The sequence below is a fragment of the Leptinotarsa decemlineata genome, unplaced genomic scaffold, assembly GCF_025532065.1.
Source record: "Leptinotarsa decemlineata unplaced genomic scaffold, Ldec_3_MD MMD2_tig00026330_RagTag_RagTag, whole genome shotgun sequence".
Classification (NCBI taxonomy): domain Eukaryota; kingdom Metazoa; phylum Arthropoda; class Insecta; order Coleoptera; family Chrysomelidae; genus Leptinotarsa; species Leptinotarsa decemlineata.
In genome coordinates, this window is record NW_027412690.1 from 12,490,935 (window position 1) to 12,515,967 (window position 25,033).

The 25,033-nt window shown below is 34.3% G+C and overlaps 1 protein-coding gene across 1 annotated transcript in view; it reads right to left on the reverse strand.

Annotated features, from left to right (window-relative positions):
- Positions 1-25,033, reverse strand: part of LOC111502423 (acid sphingomyelinase-like phosphodiesterase 3b) — a 60,025-nt gene that overhangs the window by 3,530 nt on the left and 31,462 nt on the right. The window contains exons 5-8 of the mRNA XM_074182885.1: positions 15,820-15,974; positions 4,791-4,986; positions 2,876-2,988; positions 317-507 (exon numbers count right to left, since the gene is read on the reverse strand). Of these exons, the coding sequence (XP_074038986.1) occupies positions 317-507; positions 2,876-2,988; positions 4,791-4,986; positions 15,820-15,974 (655 nt within the window). The remainder of the gene's footprint in view (positions 1-316; positions 508-2,875; positions 2,989-4,790; positions 4,987-15,819; positions 15,975-25,033) is intronic.

The window sequence follows — 25,033 nt, forward strand, 5'->3', positions numbered from 1 at the left end:
CCAACATCAGAACTGTAATTCTTCTCGACGTGCGTTTTACCAACCCAGTTGGCATCTTCAGGAGATTGAAAAAACCTGTTTTCTTCATCTCCTCCTCGATCCACCAACTTGGTTGGTGAAACCAACTTTTGATTCTAAGTCGGAGGTTCTAGTTTTTTCTCATATTCGACAAGATAAAGTCGTCTTCCATATTCTATTTTCATATCTACATTTTTATGACTAGTGTGTCTCTCCACCTCACACTGTGATCCCCAGTATTGAAGGATAATGATACTCAAGAGGTCCAGTTAAGAAAATATGATGTGTTCACACTCACCTATTGAATACTGAGTTTCCCGAGGGATTATCTTGCGTGAATTTATCAGCTAACGTATGGAGACTAACAGGACTAATCTCATTGACAGAGTAGTAGGTGCTGAAGTTGTATTCTACCGCCCACTCTGCGTTCTTGTTGTCGTTTGCATTGGCAGTAGAGAGGTCAAGGTAATACTGGGTGTAGTCGTAAACCTGTAACAATTCAGAACAATACATTAAAATACAATATAAATTTACTCACAAGGATATAAATCATAATGAAATGATGAACATATTTCATAAATGTTTTTTATGATCAGATCAGAATCCACTGATTGAAGACACGCCCTTAAGGTATTAGGAAAGTTTGTTAAAAATTTCCACCTCATTATGCATTAGAGAAACTATTGTCAGAAGCATTTTTGTGCCAAACTGTTTACGGCGGAGATACCTTCGTTATTACCACCTTTGAAAGTAGATTTCCATCTTCAAGATCACTTCTCAATGTATTAGTTATCATACATTAAAGTTTGTTGCCTGACACCGGTAGCGTAACAAAATTTGTATATGAAAGCGACTTGTCGTTAGCATAATCCACCTGCATTGTTATTCAGAGGCGTAATGATCAACTCCGCCGCCGTCCCTGATTTCAGAGCAAATCACAGACACACCCTCTTCAAATTCTTCTGATCTCGAGAGGGCTCCGGAATTTTTCAGCAAACGACGCTTCGCGGCACCTTTTGTGTCAATCGAACCCTACTTGTTATTCATTGTTTTTGTTCGCCTGCCTTTGCTGTAGATTTTCTAATTATCGCCATGTCTCAAAAAGGGAATAGTATTTCCCTAAAGACAATTTAATTCTTCTTGGTTTTGATGCCTGGTAGGATATTTTTTTTGATTTTCCTTGTTTTGCCTTCGTCGTTAGGGATGATATATCCCGCGCTGGATGAGATTTACCGCTAAACTCTCATAGGGGTAGACTTGTTGCTGTTTTGTGGAAAATCTTCCTTAATCAACACTGCCAAACTATGAGAAATGATTTTTTCCTGTGACTATCAAAAAAACATTAATTATGTGACCAGTTCCTGTTGGGTAATTAGCCAGAATGACTCATAACTCACACCTTTGAACCAATCACAGTTTATTAGATTCATAAATCATTACCGTGGGTCCAATATCAGATGAGCAAATTCATAATTTAACAATTGTGTTGTGTGCATTTTTTCATTCGCAAAATTAGCCTTGAGAATTCACCTACTTCGAAATTGCTCAGAACTACATTCACCTTTTCAAAATTGCTAGAAATCACGCGTCAAAAGCTGAGACCTCATAGATTATTGGCTCGCAAAAGTTTTGGGGTGACAGCTGGTTAACAAAAAACACATTTTTCAATGAATCCCCATTCGGTAAATTCTCCACAACTGAATCTAATTTCAAAATATTTCTGTTAGTCATAGAAAAATTGTGGTATTCTACTCGCGAACAATGGTCATTACTCGTTCGTATGATTCATAAACTGCATTTCTTTATGTGAAAGCTATCTTCCGTTTTATTTGCCGAGGTCTTGGTTCCAATGTAGACCAACCCGCAGCTACGAGGGATCCGGATGTTGCTTGAAGTTCTGTGGAATCCATAGCTGACTTCAGACTTTATCTGGTAGTTTTTGTTGGCCTAAATATTGGTTTCACGTCGTGTTTCTCTAAGATCATCCCAATCCTGTCTGTAACATTTTCCTCAGGAAAACTCTCAAGGTTCACAAATAAATTGTGAACGTTTTCAATTACTGTTCTGTGTCTGGGGGTTAGAGTTTTTTCCACCAACTTCAGGTTCACCAATTTATGAGCTGGCCAAATTCTTGACAACCCTACTGCAGACATTCATAGAATAAACAGAATAATCCATTGAGAACTCATGACACTTTATCGAAGAGAGTGGAGATATGAAATTAGATTCTGAAGTGGACTTCGACGTGCTCTCCTTGTACACGATAGTTTCGATCAACGACACGATACGGCTAATTATTCCAAGTAGAAACAACACAGCTCATTGTTTATCATCAACTCTTTTCCAGTGGAATGGTATTTTTACGAACAAAAGGATAGTACCGCGATGGGCAGTCCATTAAGTCCGTCGAATGCAAACTTCTTCGTGAAAAATTTTGAACAAAGGGAGCAAGTGACCGTGAAACCATATTGTTGGCTGCTTCATATTGATGACATGTTCATAAACTCTCTCCACCCAAAAATTCAATCCACGATGGAACGAGAAATGATCTAGCCTGCTTGGAAGTTCTTGTGACCAAACGTGAAAATGGTACATTGGGCTACAGAGTATACAGGAAATCAACACTTTCATACATGTACCTCTACAAAAATTTGAACCACCAACAAACAGGAAAGAGGGGTTATTGAAACGTTGGTTGTAGAGTCTACAATATTGATCATGGATTAAGTTTTGATACGTAAACTTTTTTCTCGACATTTTTTTTTGAATTATCAACGTTTCATCATACTGTTGATATGAAATATTCAGATTTGAATACATATTAATGATCAACATTATTGTATTTTGAAATACTCACCACTCCAGTATCCTTGTCAAATTTATAGAGTCTTAGTCCAGGATTATTTGGTCCTTCGTTGGTTCTTCTGGGGGTAACGGAAGGTGCTATCATCGCCCAAGAAACTGGCCGACCTGCAACAAATAACAAATGTCATTGGAAAACTGCAAAAACATATTTGAATTATTGACAAATAACAAATTTCTTTCATCATATCATTTGTGGGATATCCCACCACCGCTTTTTCAGTTGATACTAACCTTCAAAGGGAAGCTGTTGAAATTTCATGATAATCTACTGATAAGTTTGTGGATTATTGGGCTAAGAGTGACACTACTTTTATTATTCTCAGAACAATAGATCAAAAACAGTTTCGTGTTTCAATTTTACACTGCTTTTCGATGGGAAAAATGCCGTTCAAAAAAAACAATGGCTTGGAAAGTGTTATAAGGACTCCGCTGCATTAGAAACAGAAATTAAACTTCAGTTTCCTGTGGTCATAGAAACACCGATGATGCTGAACTCAGTGGATGTTCAAATGAGGCAGTATACACCACAAAATCGTTTTGAAAAGTGAAGTTGCGTGAGTTAGCTGACATTGAGAAGATACCATGTTGGCGTAGTGTCAATTTGCTGAGCTGAGCTAAGCACTCTGTATCCAGGGGTAAATAATCATCTGAAAACTGTCGTGAAAACTTTCCGTAGATCAACGGAAAAGAGTGTAACATTGTTACCTTTGTCGTTAGCCGCAGCTGTGTCCAGCAATTTCATAGACCAAATGTATTACCACCAGGCCGTCGGTGTCCAGGAAAGTTTCGAAACTGAAAGCCCAGAACGGTCGACATAAATTCCCGTCGTAAAAGAAAATTAAGTGGGCTGTTCTGTTTTTCAACCGGATTTTCAAAGTGAACGATCGCTTTATATCCAAGGAAACGAGAAAAAAATATAATTTTTGTTACTGTTCAACGAAATGTTCGAACCCACATCCGGCGTAATCTCTTTAACAAATCTTGGAAAATCTTTCAGCCATAAGTTTATGTCCTTCACTCACAAAAGTTTCAAGAAGAAACTTTCAAGCAAGAATGAAACGTTGATTCAAATGGGAATGAAAAATTCGTTTGCGAAAAATCAGTACTAGTTGTTGGGAAGCATTAAGAAATAGGAAAACTTTGGGAAATGCAAGATGTTTTTGTACTACTCGAAATTGTCAGGGAAGTTGGGATAAAATTGAAATACGTGGATATATTGGAAGCTTCGGTGAAGGGCAAATCAGCAATTTTGGTGAACTCTCAAAATCGAATGATATACAAAACATGGTAAAGGTACATGCAGCACACATAATTCCATTTTCAATAAAATATTTTTGCAAGACTCTCGGTACTCTAATTTGAATATCAGTCGCATAACCCTCTTCTAGGATACAAAAAATCTATGGAGCTTGGGAGAGCAGCCCCACACAGCGATATCATACGAGCTGTGACAGTAAATAAGGGCAAAATGAACATTTAAGAGCTGTTTTGTTGAATACAAAACTCAATTGTCTGAAAGCATAGTACCTCGAATTAACTTTTTTCTTTACTTCAGCTGTACTTGACTCCCATGCCACGTTGCTATCTATGCACTTATCAAAAAAGTGGACTTGTCTTCGGATTCTTAATCAGAGTAGAATAATAAAAAGAGAAGAACCATAAAATTATTGCTTTGACAATCACCATTCACAAACAGCTACTGTTTCCTTCGATAGTATTCCTACTCATAGTTGCTGATAACTCTTCCAAGAATATACAATATTTCAGATCAATTTCGTTCCGTGGAACGGAAGAGAATCGCATTCCCCTAGAGGGAAAACTGTATTCCAGATATTTTCCGATCGCGGGCTTTCCAAATACATCGAGACCCGCTTCTCCGAATAAAACTCAATTTCGGTTCAACTTACCATTCTCCCCATAAATCACCCGGAATGTATCCGAATGCAAATGGCCGAAGAACTGACCCGCTATGATTCCGGCATACTTGCGCACAATTTCCAGATATTTCTTATTATGGTGATCCAGGTAGGCGATGTGGGACGGCGTGGTGGCGGCCCTTTGTCGCTCGTTAGACCCCGGAGGCATGTGGCCGACAAGATACACCTGGAATTAATATTACACGGTTAGAATTTAGGAGGAAATTCTGAATGAGTAATAGAATATTTCAAGCTGTTTATTCAATTGTTACCATAATGTAATGTCTTTTTCTGAAATTATATACTGGAAACCTAGATATCTGATTAGGTGTATCTCTTGAAGTTTCTGAAGCTATTGAATAGTTCAGAACATATGGAAGATACACTGTAAAACTCTGTCCATGCAACAAACGAAGCAACCCAAACAACGATAGATGCCTGATCAAAGCATGATTATCACAGTAAGCCGCTTTACGCTGGCGAATCAGATTCAACTGCAATCGGCTGACGAAATTCGTTATTATAGTGTCGCAGTGGTCAGTTATGTTTCAACGCCTGTGGTGTGTACATATAAGGTATTTTTTAAATTGAAATTTTTAAAATATCAGGTGCTGATACGGCTGAAGAAACTGCTAATTTGTGTTCCTAACCTCCACCTAACCAAAACAACTGCACCTCAATATTAATGAAAAAATGTAATTATGAACATTCACAAGAATCGTATTGAAGTAAAATCTTTATTGTCTGTGAGGAAAGTAGGAAAGAATGCTGGAGTGTTTCCTCCAAGTGGCTGTGGAGTTATAAAAGAATATAAACAAATGCATTATTTTTTGGCTCCAAAGTACATCTTTTTTTTAACGAAATGCCAACAATAGATCCAGTTCTAAAAGTTGTGAACGATGATCCTGATCTACCAAATATCAAAAGGTCGACATTCCATAAATTATTAAAAAAAACTAGGAGAAATGGTGTGTTGCTCGAGAAACCAGAAATAGTAATATGGAGATGACAATATTCAATGAAAATAACAGCCTACAGAAAATAGAATAGACGAATCTATTACTTGGATTGAACGTGGGTAAACACAGGCCGCATTAAGTCCAAAATTTGGGTTGATAAATCCTTCAAGACAAGCCGTTTCAGACGGCCTCTCAAACCGCGTATGTTTGTGAACAACATAACTTGTTATTGTTATGTGATATTATTCGTATGGGAAGAAACGCTTCTTCTGTTCCAACTAAAACAAAATGAATTATTTTTCTGGAAAAGGAAAAAGGTTGATAGTATTTCACATAGGAAGCGAAACCGGTTTTGTCTCCGACTCCTTATGGGTCTTCAAGTCGAAGAAAATGAAAGACTATCATGAGGAAATGTGGCATATCTTTTGGGATTCAGTTCAGATTGTTTCAGATAATGCTCGGTACCATTCTAGAAAAGCTGAAAAAATCCTACTACAGCCACAAATAAAGCTGTAATTCAAGACAGGATGCGTTAGAAATGTATACCATTCGAGAATAACATGATAGAAGCTGAACTTTTGAGGATAGTGAATGAACATAAAACCGAATATAATAAATACATTGTTGACGAAATTGTTAAAGCACAATAGAATAGTATTATATCTTCTCCTTCACCACTGCTCATCACAATAGAGCTTATTTGGGTGTACACAAAAAACTTTGTGCCCACAAAAAACACTACTTTTGAGTTTTGTGATCTTATATTTTCAGTGAAGCTATTTCATCTATTACCGTTGAAAACTGAAATAGAAGTTTAGGGTGTGTGAAAGATAAAGTAGAAATGAAAATGTTGAGATCAGACCATCTAATGGATAATTTGGTAGACAGAATTCAGTTCATTATCAATCTTAATGATGATTATTTCAAGAGCAGATCTTAAGCATCTAGGCAATCAGTCTGGAATGACGAAAGGTTTCATTAATTTATCATTATCTAGGGATTTATACGCCAAAACGTCATTTTGAAATCAAAAACTGTTTACCCGTTTGTCCTGCTGAAATAAAATGACCTAATTTATTTGTTGTTCACTCAATTTTAAAAACACAAAATTGTTTTTGTTTTCTTCATCAGTTGAACTTTAAATAATTTTCCTACACCCAATCGCATAATAATAATAATATTTTGGAGCACTCGTTGCTAGGCTGGATAGAGTTTAGTTATTTTCCTTCTGATGATTTTCGATGTTGAATTTGTTTACCAACTTTCCGATTAATATTCCTAGATTTTCGAATGCGTTTCTGCAGGAGGTTTAAGAGCCCAAACTCAACATTGAACGAATAATACGTTTTTGTGCTATAAAAACACAAAACGGTTAAGTTGATGTTCCTCGAAAGGTCCCATCATATCGTATAGTCTATTTTCTACCTGTACATAATAGAGCTACAATAATTCAAAATTTCTTTTATATTCCTAAACTGATAGGCAATTGTGTGAAGTTTGGAAACAAGAACTCCGCAGTGAGACTTCCAATTGGTTGTCGACATTTGATTCCAAAAATTTCGTTCTCGTGACATTGGTGGAGATCACATGAGAACCAAATGAGATATATTCACAGGTTTTCTGGGGGCTATGATATCTAGGGCATTTTCTTTTCGTTATATTCAGAAAAAACGAGGTTCGCCGGAAATCAATTATTAACTACGGATAAAGTTTCGTCACAGTTTTTCGTAATGCAACTTTCTTAGGTATTGGAAATTATAAATGAGGTGACATTTAAGACAACTATCACACAGTTTCTACAATGTGAATTTTTTTTCACCTAAATATTATATATTTCAATTTTGTGGAATGTTTTGAATTAAATTATCCATAAATTCATTTATTTCTACATCATTCTCTAGGAGACAGCACTGTTTGCCTAGCAATTCAAATATGTATTATTTTGGAAAGAATTACAAGTTACTAATTTTTTTCAACTGGAAATATCAGTAACCATCAACATTCCATTTGTACATTTCATTTGTTTGAAATGGCTCTTTGGCCTGACTGCTGGAATGCCCGCTCGCAAAAACTTGCAACGTACACAATTCCCTATTAATTATTAAAAATGGCAGTTGAATGGCTGCTTTGTGAGCGGAGCGTCAGAATATTAATATGACTCATGAATAGCACTTTGCAGTGTAAGCTGCAAAATCCTCTTCCGTATTTATGTTGTTTTTTCTCTCATTACGTAACGAGTTCTCTCGCAGTTTGAAGAATGGAAACAGCTAACTATATTTGTAGACTGTTAGCATGGAATACTACCTAGTAGATTGATTGACTAGACATTTTCCTTCATGAAGTGACTGTGTGAAATGCAAGCCCCTTTAAAGCTGTCAATATTTTATTCGTTTTTATATCTGGGAAAAATCGAATATTTTCTGCAGTCTTGATCTATGTATACCATCCTCTACTTTAACTGATATTGACATAATGCTATGTGTACCACCGGTAGACAGCTGTTTCAGCTTATTGGGCATCGTCAGTACCGGGCAGGCGGTCTTCGTTTGAAAACGCAATGTGAAAAACCAAGAAAAGTATTTTATAGAAATAACTGCGTAAACGCAAGCGAGACATAAATGAAACCACCTATAGAGTCTCCAAAATACTGGTGCAATTTTTAAGTACGATAGCAAGCTCTTCATCAGGCCTAGACGTCTTGTTGATATTGAGCGTCGTTTCCCTCATAATGCGTCAATAATTCACAATTCATCCCCACCAACTTTCAATTACTATTGACTAACTACTAACTACTCCACAAAAAAACAAGAAAAATTCATAAATTCAGTGAAAATTATTGATATAAGTTGAATAACATTATGCAGTGGAACTTAGCATTTACATTATTCAGGAATGAAAGTGTTGCTTGTTGTTACTATTATTATTATCGACAGAGTTGCACTGGTCGGGCTGATTAAGAGAAACAAGTACTTCGAACAATTGAAAGTACATACTTGTGATACACAGTTTGGAACCTTTGGTGTAGTAATGAATATTACTGGTGTTTTTTCTCAACACCAAACCGTTATTTCAACACCTCACCAAGAAATCATCGATGATGATTTCTTGGTGATCGAAACACGTATTAAAATAATTATATTATATTGAAAAAAAACTCCAGTAATATTAATTGAAACTATGTTTAGAAAAAAATAATACTGAAACAAACACAAATGGTTCACTGTGTGAGTTTGCTTTGAATCCATGGATTTTTTCGATTCATTCATGAATATAAATATTTCTTTTTTTACAAAACAGGATTCGATTTGACAAAAAACCCAATATACCATTATTGATACTCGATATCTACGGTGGAAATTAAAATCAGATCAACAACAATAGCGTGTCACAAAGTGGTCATTCCTAATTACGCTGTTCAGCCAAACAATAAACATTTCATTCGTGGTATTTACTGCTGTTATCGATATAACACTCCTTTGACCTAATTGTAGTTGCATGGTGGTAATATGTTTCATTTGTTTGCCAACACGTCTAGTTTTCCTGGCACATATCAAGAGATATTCGTGACTCCGTGAAAAAATAAATTTCAGGAAATCAATAGAAAATAAAATAATTTTTTGGTTCAACTAATTGATAAATGATTAATCATTGAAAGACTCCGTGTTATAATTCATTCTTTCAAATACCTAATTCTCAAAGAAGCAGACAAGCAATGACCATTGAGTAGTTCAAAACATATATGATATTGAAAAGAATGAAGACATACATCATGGGTGTGGATACTATCAATCGTCATATCAATAGTTTCTCAATGAATAAATGGAGTCACCTCGTTAAGTATTTGTGAAGACAGAAACTTATTTTATAATTGGGAACTGTAACAGTTGGTCAATCCATACTGGATTCAATATTTTGAAAATTCTGATTGAACGTGAATTGCAAGTACTTGCCATGTTTCTGGTCTCTCGCTTGACATTCTATACACGCTAGTTCACAAAGACTGAGATGGGAGAGAAGGTGAGGTTAGATTTTACGATTAGATCATGAATTTTTTATTGATCATATTGGGAATGAGTATTCGTGGGCAAATCTGTGTTATTGAGACTGGGATCTCAAGGAAACATAAAGACCCTACACAAAATCCACTCTTTCAGTTAGAATGTTATTGATTTTGCCATACAATGAAATTGTTATATTGTTGTGGATCTGACTGTGTATATATTGTCCTATATTTTTCAGAAAGAACAATCAATATGACTGAAAATCCTGAAAATTATCAGTGAAATCAGACCCAATGTAACCCTGATGGAGTTACATTGGTTAGGGGTACGGGGTTATATTGGGTCAAAATTAATTTCACTCCTAGAGAACGTGCCATTTGAAATTGAAGCTCAACAATATTTTCTGAAATTTTTCGAAATAATACAAACTTGAATGAAAAACAGAAGTCATAGTGTCATCTCATTTCTAATGTCTCGTCCACGTGACCTCGTATTCAAAAGTTGTTTTAGGTCGCAAATAGTATTTCTGAATATAAATATGTCATCTGATGGATGTAGATACTCATATAGTTCAGATAATAATAATAATAACGATGATAAGTATTTATTCACCATGAAAGCACAACCAAAACAGACAAAAAAATAACAACTTCCGGTATAAACCTGGGAATTACAAGAGTCAAATAAAAATAGCAGAAAAAGTCTAGTTAACATCAGAAAATGATGCAACCGCTGTAGAAAAATTCCTTTTTGTATTGGAAAAGTCGGAGGCGGAAAAGAGAAGCGAAGGTCTAAGGATAGATCCTTGAGTCACTCCTTCCGATAATGGTAGAGCATCCGATTCAACATCATCCACATCAACTCTTTCAGTACAATTCTTCAGAAAGTTTCCAAAGAATGAAACTGCTTTCCAGGAAAACCAAAGTAGACAAGTTTGTCACACAATATCTCGTGATCAATATACCGATATCAATTTGACCGGTATAATAGTTCCAGTATAATAGTAGACTGGTCAAGGTTAGTTCTCCAATTCAAATACTCCCTGTTAGTATATAGTAGCATCCATCCTTCTTTCATGCAAACAAAATTTTTCTATACATTTCTGGACAGTGTAGCAGACTACTAACCCAAATTTTTATGTGGCATGTAACTGCTCCATATTTCTTTCTCCATAATCATCCCCTCTCTGTATGCCAGTTTCATTACGAAACGCGCCATCAACAATAAATTCACTTAATCCGAGTTATGTGACAACACCAAGCTAAGCCGGCCCACCATCAATGTCGTCATCAGCGAGGCTGAGCGGATCTTTGATATCAAGATTGGAAGAAATAAAGCCGTTCTCTCGGAGAGAACATTATAGCAGTCTCTTGCCGTCAACTAAATCCCCCACTAAAAATGGGTAAAGCGTAAGGACATACGAGGAGGAATCTTTATCTTTTATTGCTTGTTTGTGGGGGAACATATTCATGTAATTCAAAGAATATATCGTAGTGGATATAGCCGGTGGAAATGTCTATTTCTGGTAGTGTTCAGAAGCGAGGTCATACTATAAGATGGGTTCAATCTCACTGGGAACTGGAGAGCAGTTGATTTACTACCAGTGATACCGATGATAATGAAGGAGGCTGTGAATCAACATTTTCGGCTATTCGAAACAAACAAGTTATAATAATAATAATATTTATATTCCATTAGACACAGATAACATGTATTGGAATCGTCAAAGTACACATAAAACAATGTCACAAAACAAAGTATGAGCGACACCGTTGTTATCAAAATAACAACAACAAAATTGAAATGAAATAAAATACACCACAGATACATTTACATATTACGAATTGTAAAATTCTTGAAAATTATAAAAACAATTCTCAATCAAATAATTCTTCAACAAATTAATACATTCATTGAGATTTGTTATATCTTTCAAACACCTAGGGAGTTTATTGAAAATAGTAAGATCTACCACTGATGGACAATTTAGCGTTGCTTTATACTGACGAAACGGTAAATGGAGTTCACTTTTTTGTCTAGTGTACACATATAAGTGTACTTCCGTTTGTAGAAAATCTATTATTCTTGAAATAATATCGTACCTAGCACAGATCCTTGTGGTATACCCATCGTGACGTCCAAGCGCTCGGAATCAGGGGTAGTAATGGTAGACTCACTATGATATTTCAAGCAAACAAACTGCTGTTTCAGTTCAGTTGCTATCAGCAATACGCAGATGATATCCAGATATATATTTCTTTTCGGAAAAAGATCTTCTTTCATCAAACTTCCACCTGGATTCAGATGATACTCAGATTCATATTCCATTTTTTGAAAAAGACCTCCTTTTATCAAACCCACAATTGAATTCGGATATCGAACCCATCGTTACTGTATCTTCCAAAGTCTGTCTCTCCTTCTGAATCCATCACGATGTTTGTTTGGTAAAAAAAAGCACGCAATCAATGATATATCTCCTTGGACGTCCTCATTGGAGTAAATACCCTTAGCATATCTAACAACTCGAAAACGTTTGGTTTTATATTAGACTCTCCTTCCAATTTCAATAGCTACATCTGTCTCAACATACGACGTGTCTTCGCCAGCTTGAAAAAACCAAGAATCCAATATATTGCTTTTCTGACGACAGCACACCTGTCTCGACATTCCGATTGGAATAAAGGACTTCGACTGCGGATGCACATCTTCACCGGCAGCAGGAGGTTACATATCTTAATGAGGATCTAGAGGTGATTTGGAATCGGGATGAAATGAACCAAATTCAATTCAATGCCAAGAAAATTCAAGCGTCGGATTTCTCCAGAATGATTAATGTCTCCGAACAGGATATAATGATGTCAAAACAGAAAATGGAGCTTTCTGCTTCTTGAAAGCTTGGAATACTGTTGAAAATCAGAAAACTAGATACTTCAGCATATTTGATGCCTTATAAAGCTTAGAAGAGACCTTCTTTGAAGTATTGTTTTCATGTATAGAGCTTCGCCCCTGAGCATTTCCTGAAGCTGCTGGATTCCATACAGAGGAAAGCCATCTGCCTGAATGGAGACACGAACATCACTGCAACCTTGATAGGATGGAACATCGAAGAAAGGTTGGAGGTTTGTCACTCTTTCGTAGATACTTTCACGGGAAGTGTTCAAGTTTATTGGCACATTCGATTCTATCAAGAGTGGTACATATCAGAAATATGCGACGGACTGTGACTGCTCATCGTTTTGACGTTCAACTCCGCACAGTACGATTAAAGAAGTAGATAAGGAGAGTAAAAGCTTGTTGAGAATGCAGAAAAGAGTTGTGAGGCAGAATAAACAGAAAGGGCAAGCAGATAGGTTTGAACGAAAGGAACAGGAGAACTCATCTGGAAAATGAGAAAAGATCAGAGAAAGATCAAGTGATATGGGGAACTGAGTGCTTACAATGACAGATTGAATGGAATGAAGGAACGACTGGGCGACTGTTGAACATAAATGGTGCTGATTCAATCTGTCGAAAAAAGCTATCCAGCTGAAGCTGGAATACAAAAACTTTTTGGGAAACCAGGCAAAATTTGAACTGAAACTCAAGACCTTGTTCTCCTTTGAAATAGCCATAAATAGCTATATATGTGTTAGAGAAGGGTCTGGAAGTTGACCGGTTGGTTGGAGAGGAAAGGAAACAGAGGATTAGTTAAAGACGGAGTATAAATGTGTAAGAGCTAGAGGGGCTAAGTCAACGAGTGGCCCAAGCAGTAATAAACAAATTAGTAGGCTACAATAGATGCGACTGAATGAACTGGAGTATAATAAAGATTTTTCTGGTCTTTTGGCCCTCCAATGCTCTCAACTGATCAATTTATGTTAGTGGATACGAAGTTCGGTTTCATTTCGGGTTAGATTCAAAACTGAGGTGAAATTGTTATACGATATCATGTACTTATATAATTTTTATAAAATGAACGGAATGGAGATATTTCTCCACTGGTTAGCTTTCTCGGCTTTTTTAGAACACAACACAAGCACTAAAGGAAAATCGTTAAGGCGCTTCAAGAGCGGGGCTTGTGCGGAAGTAGCGATTCACATTGGATTTGAATTGCTGGAGATGGAATCCATTTGGAAAAACGTTCTCAAGAAGTTTATCTCACATAAACGCAGTTCTCCAAATGAAAGAGTTCTTGAAAGTGGAGGTTCGAGGTGTACTGAGTTGAACCTCAAAATGATGAGCATCCACAAGTCGTCGCATATTTCTGACATGTACCACTCTTGGTGGAATCAAATATGCTAAGTTACTTTAACACTTCCCGTGAAAGTATCTATAGAAGAGAGAGAGAGAAATTTCCAACCTTTCTTTGGTGTTCCAGACTATCAAGGTTGCAAGTGATGTTCCTATCTTCAATCAGAGAAATTGTTCTTTTCTTGATAGAATCCAGCAACTTCAGGGTATGGTAGGGTATACATATTCTAGGTTAACAGAAAATAAGAACCGTCGTCGTTTCCATTTCTTACTGAAGTTACTTTAAATTACAACTCTCAAGCACGCTGTCGTTTAAAGAACGTCCTTCGAAACTTAGTAATCTATTGAAAATTCATGGAAAAAAAATACACAACAGGAAGTTTTCAAAACTATCAGATATCTGCTGAAAGGAATGGAATTTTTTAATATCATTGAACCCAGAATTTATAATTCTACGGACTATACACTTGAATTTCTGCGAAATTCCTACTTCTGCAAGTGAGTATGGGTGATTGAAAAATACATTCAGAGATGCCCCATCATCTTGGAGACTATGTTAGAGTTTGATAGGCTTGAGCAGATTCAAGAAAGTCCCGAAATAACTGTTATTCGGCACTTGACAATCGGCGGCTCAAAATGTTCATGTATAATTTAATCGTACCGGCCGTATGACATTTTTTCGATTCGTGATCATAGTTGTGTAAAGTAGAAGGAATTATAGGAAATATCAAGGAACCGTCGAAACTACAGGTTGGTTTCAACACTGTCCACAAGAGTTGAAATTATTCAAAAAAAATATTTCACTTCCATCTACATTTCTCCTACCAAAATACACAGACCTCACGCGACGACTCTTCACACTCCCATTTGAATTTTGAGCACGCTTTATGGATTCACAAAAATTTGAAACGACAATATTTTGTTCATCTTATCTCTCCCCTTCTGAAGCTCGAGTATAAAATTCCACCCTTAAGTATACCACCATAAAAATGGAAAAAGCGTCAGCTGAAATTGGAGGAAGTAATTATTCTTGACAGAGATAAAAGTTTTCGAAGTCAAAATAAATAAGACGACACTCAAAGAGCCATTTCACTGCATAACTACTCCATTTACATAATCATTTAAAAGATTTGTAGGATGGAAGCATTCCACATTATAATGTTGAAGGAAGGAAACAATAATTAAATTGAGGTGCATTTGGAAGTGAAATGTTGAATAATGAAATAATATGGTTCCTGTGAATATTTGGGATGAAGTCTATTTGATCAGCTGAAACAGTTTTTTGGATTCAACTGAGCTGTCAAAAATTTTAATATTGTTTGTCACGAATTTTCTACATACTCATATTATCTTTTGGAATCTCTGATTGATCATAAACCAAGTGCAAACCCTACAGTCGAAGAAACAAGCAAACTTATAATTAAATTCAAAATTCGAAGTGTAATATGACCTAAGTTGAAAGTTTTGATAATGATCCCTCAAACTTATGAAGCTCTACATTGTAAGTAATGAGAATGGATGGGTTTCATAATTAATAATTCCTGGTGAAACCTTCAGATGAATGCACGAGCGATTTATCTAGAGATACACAAGTGAAATGATCTCAAAAAAATTACTGAAGGCTTTGGTATCAATTCAGAAAATTGAAATCGGAAAAATATTCGGGAGGTGTCCCAAACACTTCTTTGGTACCGGAACAGAATCTGTCTTTCGACTTGCGTTTCGTTAACATATCCTGATGATATTCACTGAATTTCACTCAACTTGTGCTGTATATAAAAACAATTCATATCGTTTAATGCCTAATATTGAAACATTTTCTCTACTTACTGTTTCTCCGTTTCGTTGAAATTTGCTCAGGACTCTATCAAGCCAAAGCCACTGTTTCATTGCATCATCGTCTTTTTCACCCCGTTTCATCAAATTTGTATTCAGAACGACGATTTGGAGCTTCAGTTGCTTTCTTTCTATAATATAGTAGCCACCTGAAACAAATTTAGTAATTACATTCTAGTTTATATTGAACAAATATAATTTTATAAACTGTCAAAAGGAGGTTTTACTATAAATGTATATTTTCATGAATCCTAGCTTAATTTTTGAGCTTGGATGGATTTCATTATCAGAAAATGCCATCTCGTAATGATGAAGTAGAAGAAGGGACAATAATTAATTATTTTGAATATAGAATTCCTTGTTCAACTATTGAAAAGAATAAAAATATTATTTTTTTCAGTGCACTGCATTTATAATAAAAGCAAAAAAGTTTTTAAAAAAAAATAGAACACTTCAAGCGATTGGCGCTTGAAATCTTTATTTTTGTTAATCACTCAAGGCATATAGTCACCAAACTTTTCGAACAACAGAAGTAAAAACACTGGAACATTGTATACATTTTCCTGAAATCCAAAAACCAATACTAAGTTCAATCTGCTTTCACTCATTGTCAGCAAATTGTGTACCCAATTCTACTTCATGATACTAGTATTCAAGACAATTCGATTTCTTGACTACCATCAATCATCAAGAATACTTATTCATGAAAAATAATTCTGATGAAGCACTGCGGAGGTTAAGAATAAAGCAATTAAAGTTCGATCGTGTTTGTGAATCACGTAATAAATGACTTTCCTAATTGGTTTCCTCACCTCGGCAAGTTTTTGATTATACCAAAATGATGTGTATTCAATCCACCGAGAGAACTTTTGTTGTAAAAGTCTTGAAGATCTGATCTTTGTTAGAATTCATCGATTGATAATAATTTACTTTGTCCTTTCCTATTTGAAATAGAATTAGGAAAATATTATAGTGGGCTACTCAAATATGAGTGTAGTAGAGTAGAATACAGTAAAGTTTTATTCAACCATGTTACGTATGAATACATTTATAACAGACCACAGTACATAATAAATATAGTTTGAAAGAACTAAATAACACGCTTTTGAAGAACATCGAACTAAAAAGTTGAACATATTTTTTTTAAATAAGCTTAAAACTTTAACGAACGAAAAATACTGGTATTTTTGTGAAAAAAGCGACGTGCGTTTGATATATAAAAAATGACACAAAGCGCCCAAAAAGCGTGCCAATACAAACACAGATTTGCACAAAATATTCCTATACTCGGAGAATCATGGACTGAAAATCAATCCAAATAAAACTTTGGCCTCATGCATAGGGTCTCAAAGACAAATAGTAGAAACTCAGTGTAACTTTAGGCTCACTCTCGATAACGCAGACATTGACTGGGTAGACAGTGCTAAAAATCTTGGCGTAACCATAGATAGCTCTTTGTCTTTCCACGAACATGTGACAAACATTTTCAAAGTATCTTTCTTCAAACTCAAATCGCTATATAAATTCAAGTATCAGTTATCAGAAGAAATGACACTCAGGTTTGTTAAAACTCTTATTTACCCCCATATTGAGTATTGTTGTTCGGTGTATTACAATTTTTTGCCGCAATATAACAAACAGAAGTTACAACCTATACAAAATGCCGGCATGCGATTCGTATGCTGTATACCATATGGTGAACATGTCACCCCATTTTTGTATCATTTATATATGTATATATATATATATATATATATATATATATATATATATATATATATATATATATATATATATATATATATATATATCGATTTAATTCGTGAGGTTGCACTCAATAGCTGGGCTGTTACAAAGAAAACTCTTTGTTATATGTCAAGCTTTCGGTATATTTCACACCTTCGTCAGGACAACTACAATAATAAGATAATATATCTTGTAAAAAATATATAAATATGGAGAACTTACTAACGTGAGAATAAAATATAAAATGGTTCAAAAACAGATAGAAAAACATTAATAAATGACAGTTAATAAAAATTTTGGCTGACAATGTCAAGTGGGAAAATTCTGAATGATACTCGAATTACTAGATTTTTTATTTTCTTTATCATATTTCAGTAGGTACGTGTAAATTTTGCTGAGACTATCAATATCAGTTCGTTTATTCATTGAATGTTCTTCGTTATTATTATGTATCATTTCCAAAAATATTCTTTTCGTTGTATTGGTTTCTCTATCTAAAATATTTGGATTTTTAAAATTCATTTTATGATCCTCCGAATTAACATGTTCTGTTAATGCACAAGAATTAACATTTCGTCTACAGTCGCTCTTATGGGAAGTGATGCGACTACTTAGAGGTCTAGATGTTTGTCCTATATATGTTTTAGAACAATCCATACAAGAAATTTTGTATACTAAATTGGATTTTTGTTTATTTGAAATTGGAGCTTTTACTTTACTGTATAATTTAAATATAGAAGTGACATTTGTTTTAGATATTTTGAGGTTATTATTTCGGAATACATTAATTAATTTTGGTGTCAATTCTTGAATATATGGGAGTGATTTATATATGAATGAAGGTATAACGTTGTTATGTTCAACTTCTTCATTATTATTTTGAAAGTTTGTTCTTTCACAAAATAAAATTCTGTTCACTAAAGATTTAGGATAAGAATTTTGGATCAGAATTTTACTGAAATTAGACAAACTTTGGTTTCGTAAATCGGGATGGGTAATTTTGATGATTCTGTTTTTTAATGATTTTATTAAATTGATTTTCATTTTATTTGGATGTTAGGAATGGTAATTAATAAATCTATTACTTGATGTTGGTTTTCTGTACCATTCAGTGATGATAATATTTTGTTCTGATCTCAATAACTTCATATCGAGGGAAGGAATTGAGTTGTTTATTTCCTCTTCAATAATGAATTGGATATTGAGATCATATGAATTAAATACATTCAAAATTTCTTCTTTTCCATCTGTAGGTATGGTCAGAATCAAATCATCTACAAAACGTTTGATGAATGGAATAGGGAAAGATAATTTTTGAATACAGTCATCAATAAGCTCATCTAAAACAAAACTCGATAAAATTGGTGAAATGGTGGAACCCATAGGTGTGCCAAATATTTGTTTATAAAATTTGTCTTCAAATATAAAATATGTTGAATCAAAAATAAAATCTAAAATATTCATGAATGTAATTTTGTCTAATTCACAGTGTTCTTCAATGTTAGACCAATTTTTGTTCAAAGTTTGTTTCACTACTTTTAACGGTAGGTTTATGAAAAGTGAAACAACATCTAGGCTTATCAAAACATAATTTTGAGGAAGCTGAAAATTATTTATAAATTCACTAAATGAAAAAGAATCTTTAATATAATAAGGATTGTCTGTTTTATAGGAAGTTGTTAAAATATTCGTTAGAAATTTACAAAGTTTTGAGTTAGGTGCATCGATGGAAGATACAATTGGTCGCATGGATAAGGTAGGTTTATGAACTTTAGGTAACGAATAAAAACGTGGTGCTATGGAATTGTATATCATTAATGATTTAGCTGTAATATTATCTATTTTGTGACAATTTTTTAATTTTGTAACAATTTTATTTGCTTTCTGTTGTAGTGTAGAAGTTGGGTCTGATTTTAAAATTTTATAGTACTTATAGTTTTCTAATAATATGTGATTTTCATTGATGTATTGGTCTTTACACATGGCGACTGTAACTTCCCATAAGAGCGACTGTAGACGAAATGTTAATTCTTGTGCATTAACAGAACATGTTAATTCGGAGGATCATAAAATGAATTTTGAAAATCCAAATATTTTAGATAGAGAAACCAATACAACGAAAAGAATATTTTTGGAAATGATACATATTATTAACGAAGAACATTCAATGAATAAACGAACTGATATTGATAGTCTCAGCAAAATTTACACGTACCTACAGAAATATGATAAAGAAAATAAAAAATCTAGTAATTCGAGTATCATTCAAAATTTTCCCACTTGACATTGTCAGCCAAAATTTTTATTAACTGTCATTTATTAATGTTTTTCTATTATCAACCAATGACCACTCCCCACACCGTGGGGTAAGTGATCATTGGGTCCGACAATCATGTGCCCTGAGCAAGCGCAGTGAGCCAAGAATGACAGCCTTCTGCATCTGTGCGGCTAAGATTTCTGCCTTAGTGCGGCAAGCCGGTATGATTGTAAAATTCGAGTAGAGAGGACATCATTCCACCAAGACTCCAATAATCAGAACAACCATCTTGACAGAGTGATCTGGATAGAGTCTGCGGAGTTCGAAGAGAAAATCTCGATATTTTTTCCGTTATTCCTCCTCTTTTTTGACGATATTCGTCTCGCCAGGAGCTGAAAACTCCACGACAAATATCGTTTTGATCTGGTGGTCGAGAAGGACTACATCAGGCTTATTAGCTTGCATGAGCCTGCATTATTATTATTATTATTATTATCATATATCCATGAAATTTATATTTTTTTGTAACATTGAATTCTAGTTGAACTTTTTCATGATGGTTCCACTAAAAAATCCAATTTTTGGCAGCTTGTTCTTCGCACCCTCCATTCGATGAACGCCTATGAATCGGTCTTCGAAAAGTTCATCTATTCATCTATTCAATAACTCACCTCAACTCCCATAAAACTCTCTGTTGGAGGAAACTTTACGACAATAACTAAACTTTGCTTCATATGTCGGGATTACTTTTTCATAAACGTGCTCAATTTGATCCCAGAATATCCATAATACATGGGAGACTCCACTTGCATATAAAACTTGGATTACGTATATTATCTACGTGTGGTCATTTCGTTGAATTCATCTCCGATTTTTTCAGGAAGCGGTGGATTTCAAAATCAATATCGCGGGCAATATTTGAGAAGAGAATTATTGAGAAGGTATTAGTAACGAAAATAAGTTCCTTCGACGTGGAAGTAGATTGGAGGTGATCCAGTGTCAGTCTCAGATATTGTCAGTTCAATTATCGACAGTAAACCTGTCAACAAATGTTATTTCAGTTGAACTTCAATATATTATCTTAAACCCTGATGAATTTGATGGTTTGTTTGAAGGTGGTTGACAATGTTTCGTCGTGAATTTCATCAGTTCGGACTTCCATTCTCTAATATGATGTAAATTGATTTGAAATCCCTGAAAAATCTGTATAAGAATTTTAAAAAATTAGCTGAAAAAATTGCAATTTTATTAAGCAACAAAACTGAAATTACAATGGAATAAAATACAAGCAACAACAAAAAATCAAAAAAATTGAACTATCAACACGAGATGAAAATTAAAAAATTATCAACAAGAAATGAAAATTAAGAATAAAAAGATTCCAAACCAAGTTACTTCACGATTTTTTTATTGATAGTATCTACAATCGTGATAACGTTATCACAAGAAGACTTCACTCCATCGCTTCGAAGTTCAACTGAACATACTTCAAACAAGGCTCTTCCAGAAATCTTTTTGCGGTGTCCTTGTGAAATAAACTTTAAACAACGAGTTCAGTTCCACATAAATCGTACATGCATCGCTCTCAGAGAGTTTTAAAGATTCTCATGTAGCACTTCTCTATCTCTATAATAAATGCTGTGATTAATTTTGATAAATTTTTTGTATGGCTTATGACCTTTCAGTAAAAATTGCTCTTTTGAATGTCTATAAAAAAGCCATGTTATTATAAATTCATAATAGCAGTTGTGTTCCTGATTTCGAACACGCACATAAATTTTAATTAGGTCATTTGGCATTGGATTAAAAAATACATTTCATATGAAAGTAACGGAGCGCAGGTTTGAATCCAATATTGATTCAAATGGATTATTTTCTTCAATTTCAAACTTGCAATAACCATAACTACAGTGAATTCCACCTCTGATTTTTTGTGAAATAATTTTGGAGTTAGAAATCAAATTTACTTAACAAATAATGTATTTCAATACAAAATTTAGATTTTTAGAACCTTTGGATTATCAAATATGACATGTTCCTGAAAACGTAATATTTGTCTTCTGGAACGTATACTGAATTCATTATTTTCTATCAGAATTGTATCGTTATACAATAGCTTTCTTCACAAAGAAATAATCAAATACTGCTTGAGGAAGCAGCATTTGATTATTGGTGAGTTTCATTAAGTATCGGTCAGTTACATTCAACAAATTTTTACTGGTTTTACATCACCTCATCATAAATGAGACACTACGCAATGAAATATTTCTGAAACATTTCCCGTACAAACAGGGAACAAACAAAAATACATAACTACATGAAAACTTAATAAGTGGTATTTCACATTCATCTTCTCTATCACTCTTCAGATCTACGATGTTTGGAGCACAGTAAAGGTTGACTGTTTGAATTAAATATCTACTTTTCGAAAAGTATACTTATTATAACGGTAATTTGCTTAGAATGAACATCGTCATGTGTATTTCAACTTCAATTTGAACGACATGAAGGTTATTCTTTTACACGTTCAAAAAGTTGAAAAAATAGCTCTGGAACAGGTCTATCCAGTTTCAGAGAATCATACTGAACATTTCATAACTGCAACTTACTTTCGTCATCCCAATGAAACTATCGATCGTTTGTTAAAAAGCAAAGAATTGGACGTAGCCTACAGAACGAATAGTAATAGTTGATTCATTAAAAACAATGAAGTAAAACTGCAGTGTCGAATAGTTCGGGAGTAGAGAAGTTGATTTGAGGTTCTTGTCCACAATTTTATGTCGGATAAACCTGACAAACTAGATCAATTCAACATTTACAAACCATCTTCAGACAAAGAAGCACTAGTTTGAAAAAATGGTTCAAAACTCAACCTTTTGAAATGTTCAGAAATCAATGGATGTAAAAATTCAGGATCATCGCTGAAAAATTGAAAACATTCGAATCGTTTCCCTTTATTGAATTTAGTTTGCAACGAAAAAATTGGTAATTAGAACAAATCTCAAAGGTAGGTAAAATGATGGCTAAGGTGAAAATTGTACTCATTATTCTCCAGTTTCATAAGTTATTCCTAGATAAGTCAATAGTTCAGATGATGAATTTATCATACAGAAATTTTACAGTAAGTGATTCTCATAACGATTCAAACTACTATAAATGCACGATACAGAATTTGAACAGACAGTATTGTGACGCTAGAAGAAACTATTATTTAGTGAAACATCGCTTAGTTTTGTAAACTTCCAGTATATGAATTTTCAATAGATTTTTTTATTTTAATTCATAGTTTCCATTATCATATACATCAGTAATTACTGTGGTTGATTGTAATACCACGGCAATGGGTTTATGGCATGAGAAATAAGATACATAAGTTTTCGATTAAAAATTGAAAATGTATATAAAGAAAAATGCATGAATTATTGTTCCATGTCTTCTGGTAGGCTCATTCAGGTTATTATTCATTCGTAGTTATGACTTATCTTGTGAAAGTTCATCCAGAGTTGTCCATCTTCGGATGCGAAATCAATATTGAAATCTCCTGCTAAAGTTAGTGGCAACATATGATAGTTTTCTCCTTCTTCTTCAGAGCATACTCCACTGTAAATATATGCTCGCATTTCTCTCCGTATCTTTTTATTTTTATTGACCTTTTTGGCGATTTCTACTTTTCATAATCGTAAAAAAATATAATTATTGTTCAATATTATTTCCATACCCAAAACTTCTAAGACATTTGGTTTGTTGATACTTTCGAATCTTTGAAATGAACTTATTTATATTTTGATAGAAATCGATAACAAACTGTTGTTAATGGTATTTGCATAATGATGCGATCACGTGGTAGATCAAAAACCCATTTTGATGATGCCACATGAAATACATCTCATATTGCCATCATGTCCCGCAACTGTGATATAAAATAATGTCGCCGTAATGCAATTTCGAATCGATCTGTTGCATCCATTCCACTCGTCGTGGTTTGAACAAAATTCCAAAATAGCATACAATGTTTGCCACATATGAAGAGGGCAGAAAAAGACTGATGGGATACCATGATTTGAAAGCTGCATTTCAGGCAATATAACAAAAGTATAGAATCGATATAGGAAATTGTAAATATCTCGAAAACGATCACCTTCAGTATTGTTGGGGTAGTGTACCTTTTTTACATGTGGATATTAGGTTTCTTCATGAAAGGTACCAAAAGTTTACTGCCAAAACAGTTAGGGCCATTTGAAACAAATGATGACAGCGTACGCAGCGCAGCACCTTCTAGATGATACATGAAAATTGATACGAAATTATGACTTCTCACGTCATTATTTTATTTTCAAATTGTCTCGTGAATACGCCACTTGAATATTTTAACGTAATTATGTTACACCCTGTATATCCAAAAAAAGTCACAGAGATTATGTATCGCTGTTACAGAAACAGAATCAGTTTCAGTCCCATTTGAATAGAAATGTTTTCGATTTTGAATACTACTGTAGGGTTTTTCCTACAACTATGTAACTAAGAGACATTTTATTTCGTTAGTGATTTTTAATTTTGTATTATAATTTTTTGTTTATCATTATCAAGCAGTCGGACAAAATGTCCATCTGCTTGGGTTTCTTTATGTGAATTCCTTTCATTTCATTTTCACTCAGTATGTTTATATTTTTTCATGACAAATCATTCTCTTCTCTCGAACCGCGGTTTATTGCCGAGAAACACAAGGATATTTTAGAATGACAGACTCTACTTGGGTGAGATTTTTATATATTAGACAACGGCCTGAGTGGGTAATCTTCTATGAATATACTTATGACCCCGACCATATTGTCACTGGCGATTATTTTCGAAAAGTACATGAGAAACATTTTTCAACCAAGACATTGATTCATTCTGTTCTACGATTTCGGTCGGGCTATTTCTAATTTTTATTCTCCTCGCCACGAGGTTTCACTTTTTTCTATTCATTCGTTTTGTTGGTGTTGTTAATGAATTTCATTATTTGTAAACGCTGCGTCCGATTAATTAATAATTCAGCTATCACTCTGTCCCCGACACTACCATCCCAACTTCCTTCGGAAAACTCGAGAAAAGTGCAAATGAAATGGGAATTCATCTGATCAACTTCTATTAACCTCAAAATTGAATGTGAACTCGTCTTATACCGCTATCAAAGAAAAATCCTAAAATTGCAGCATCTTCAGA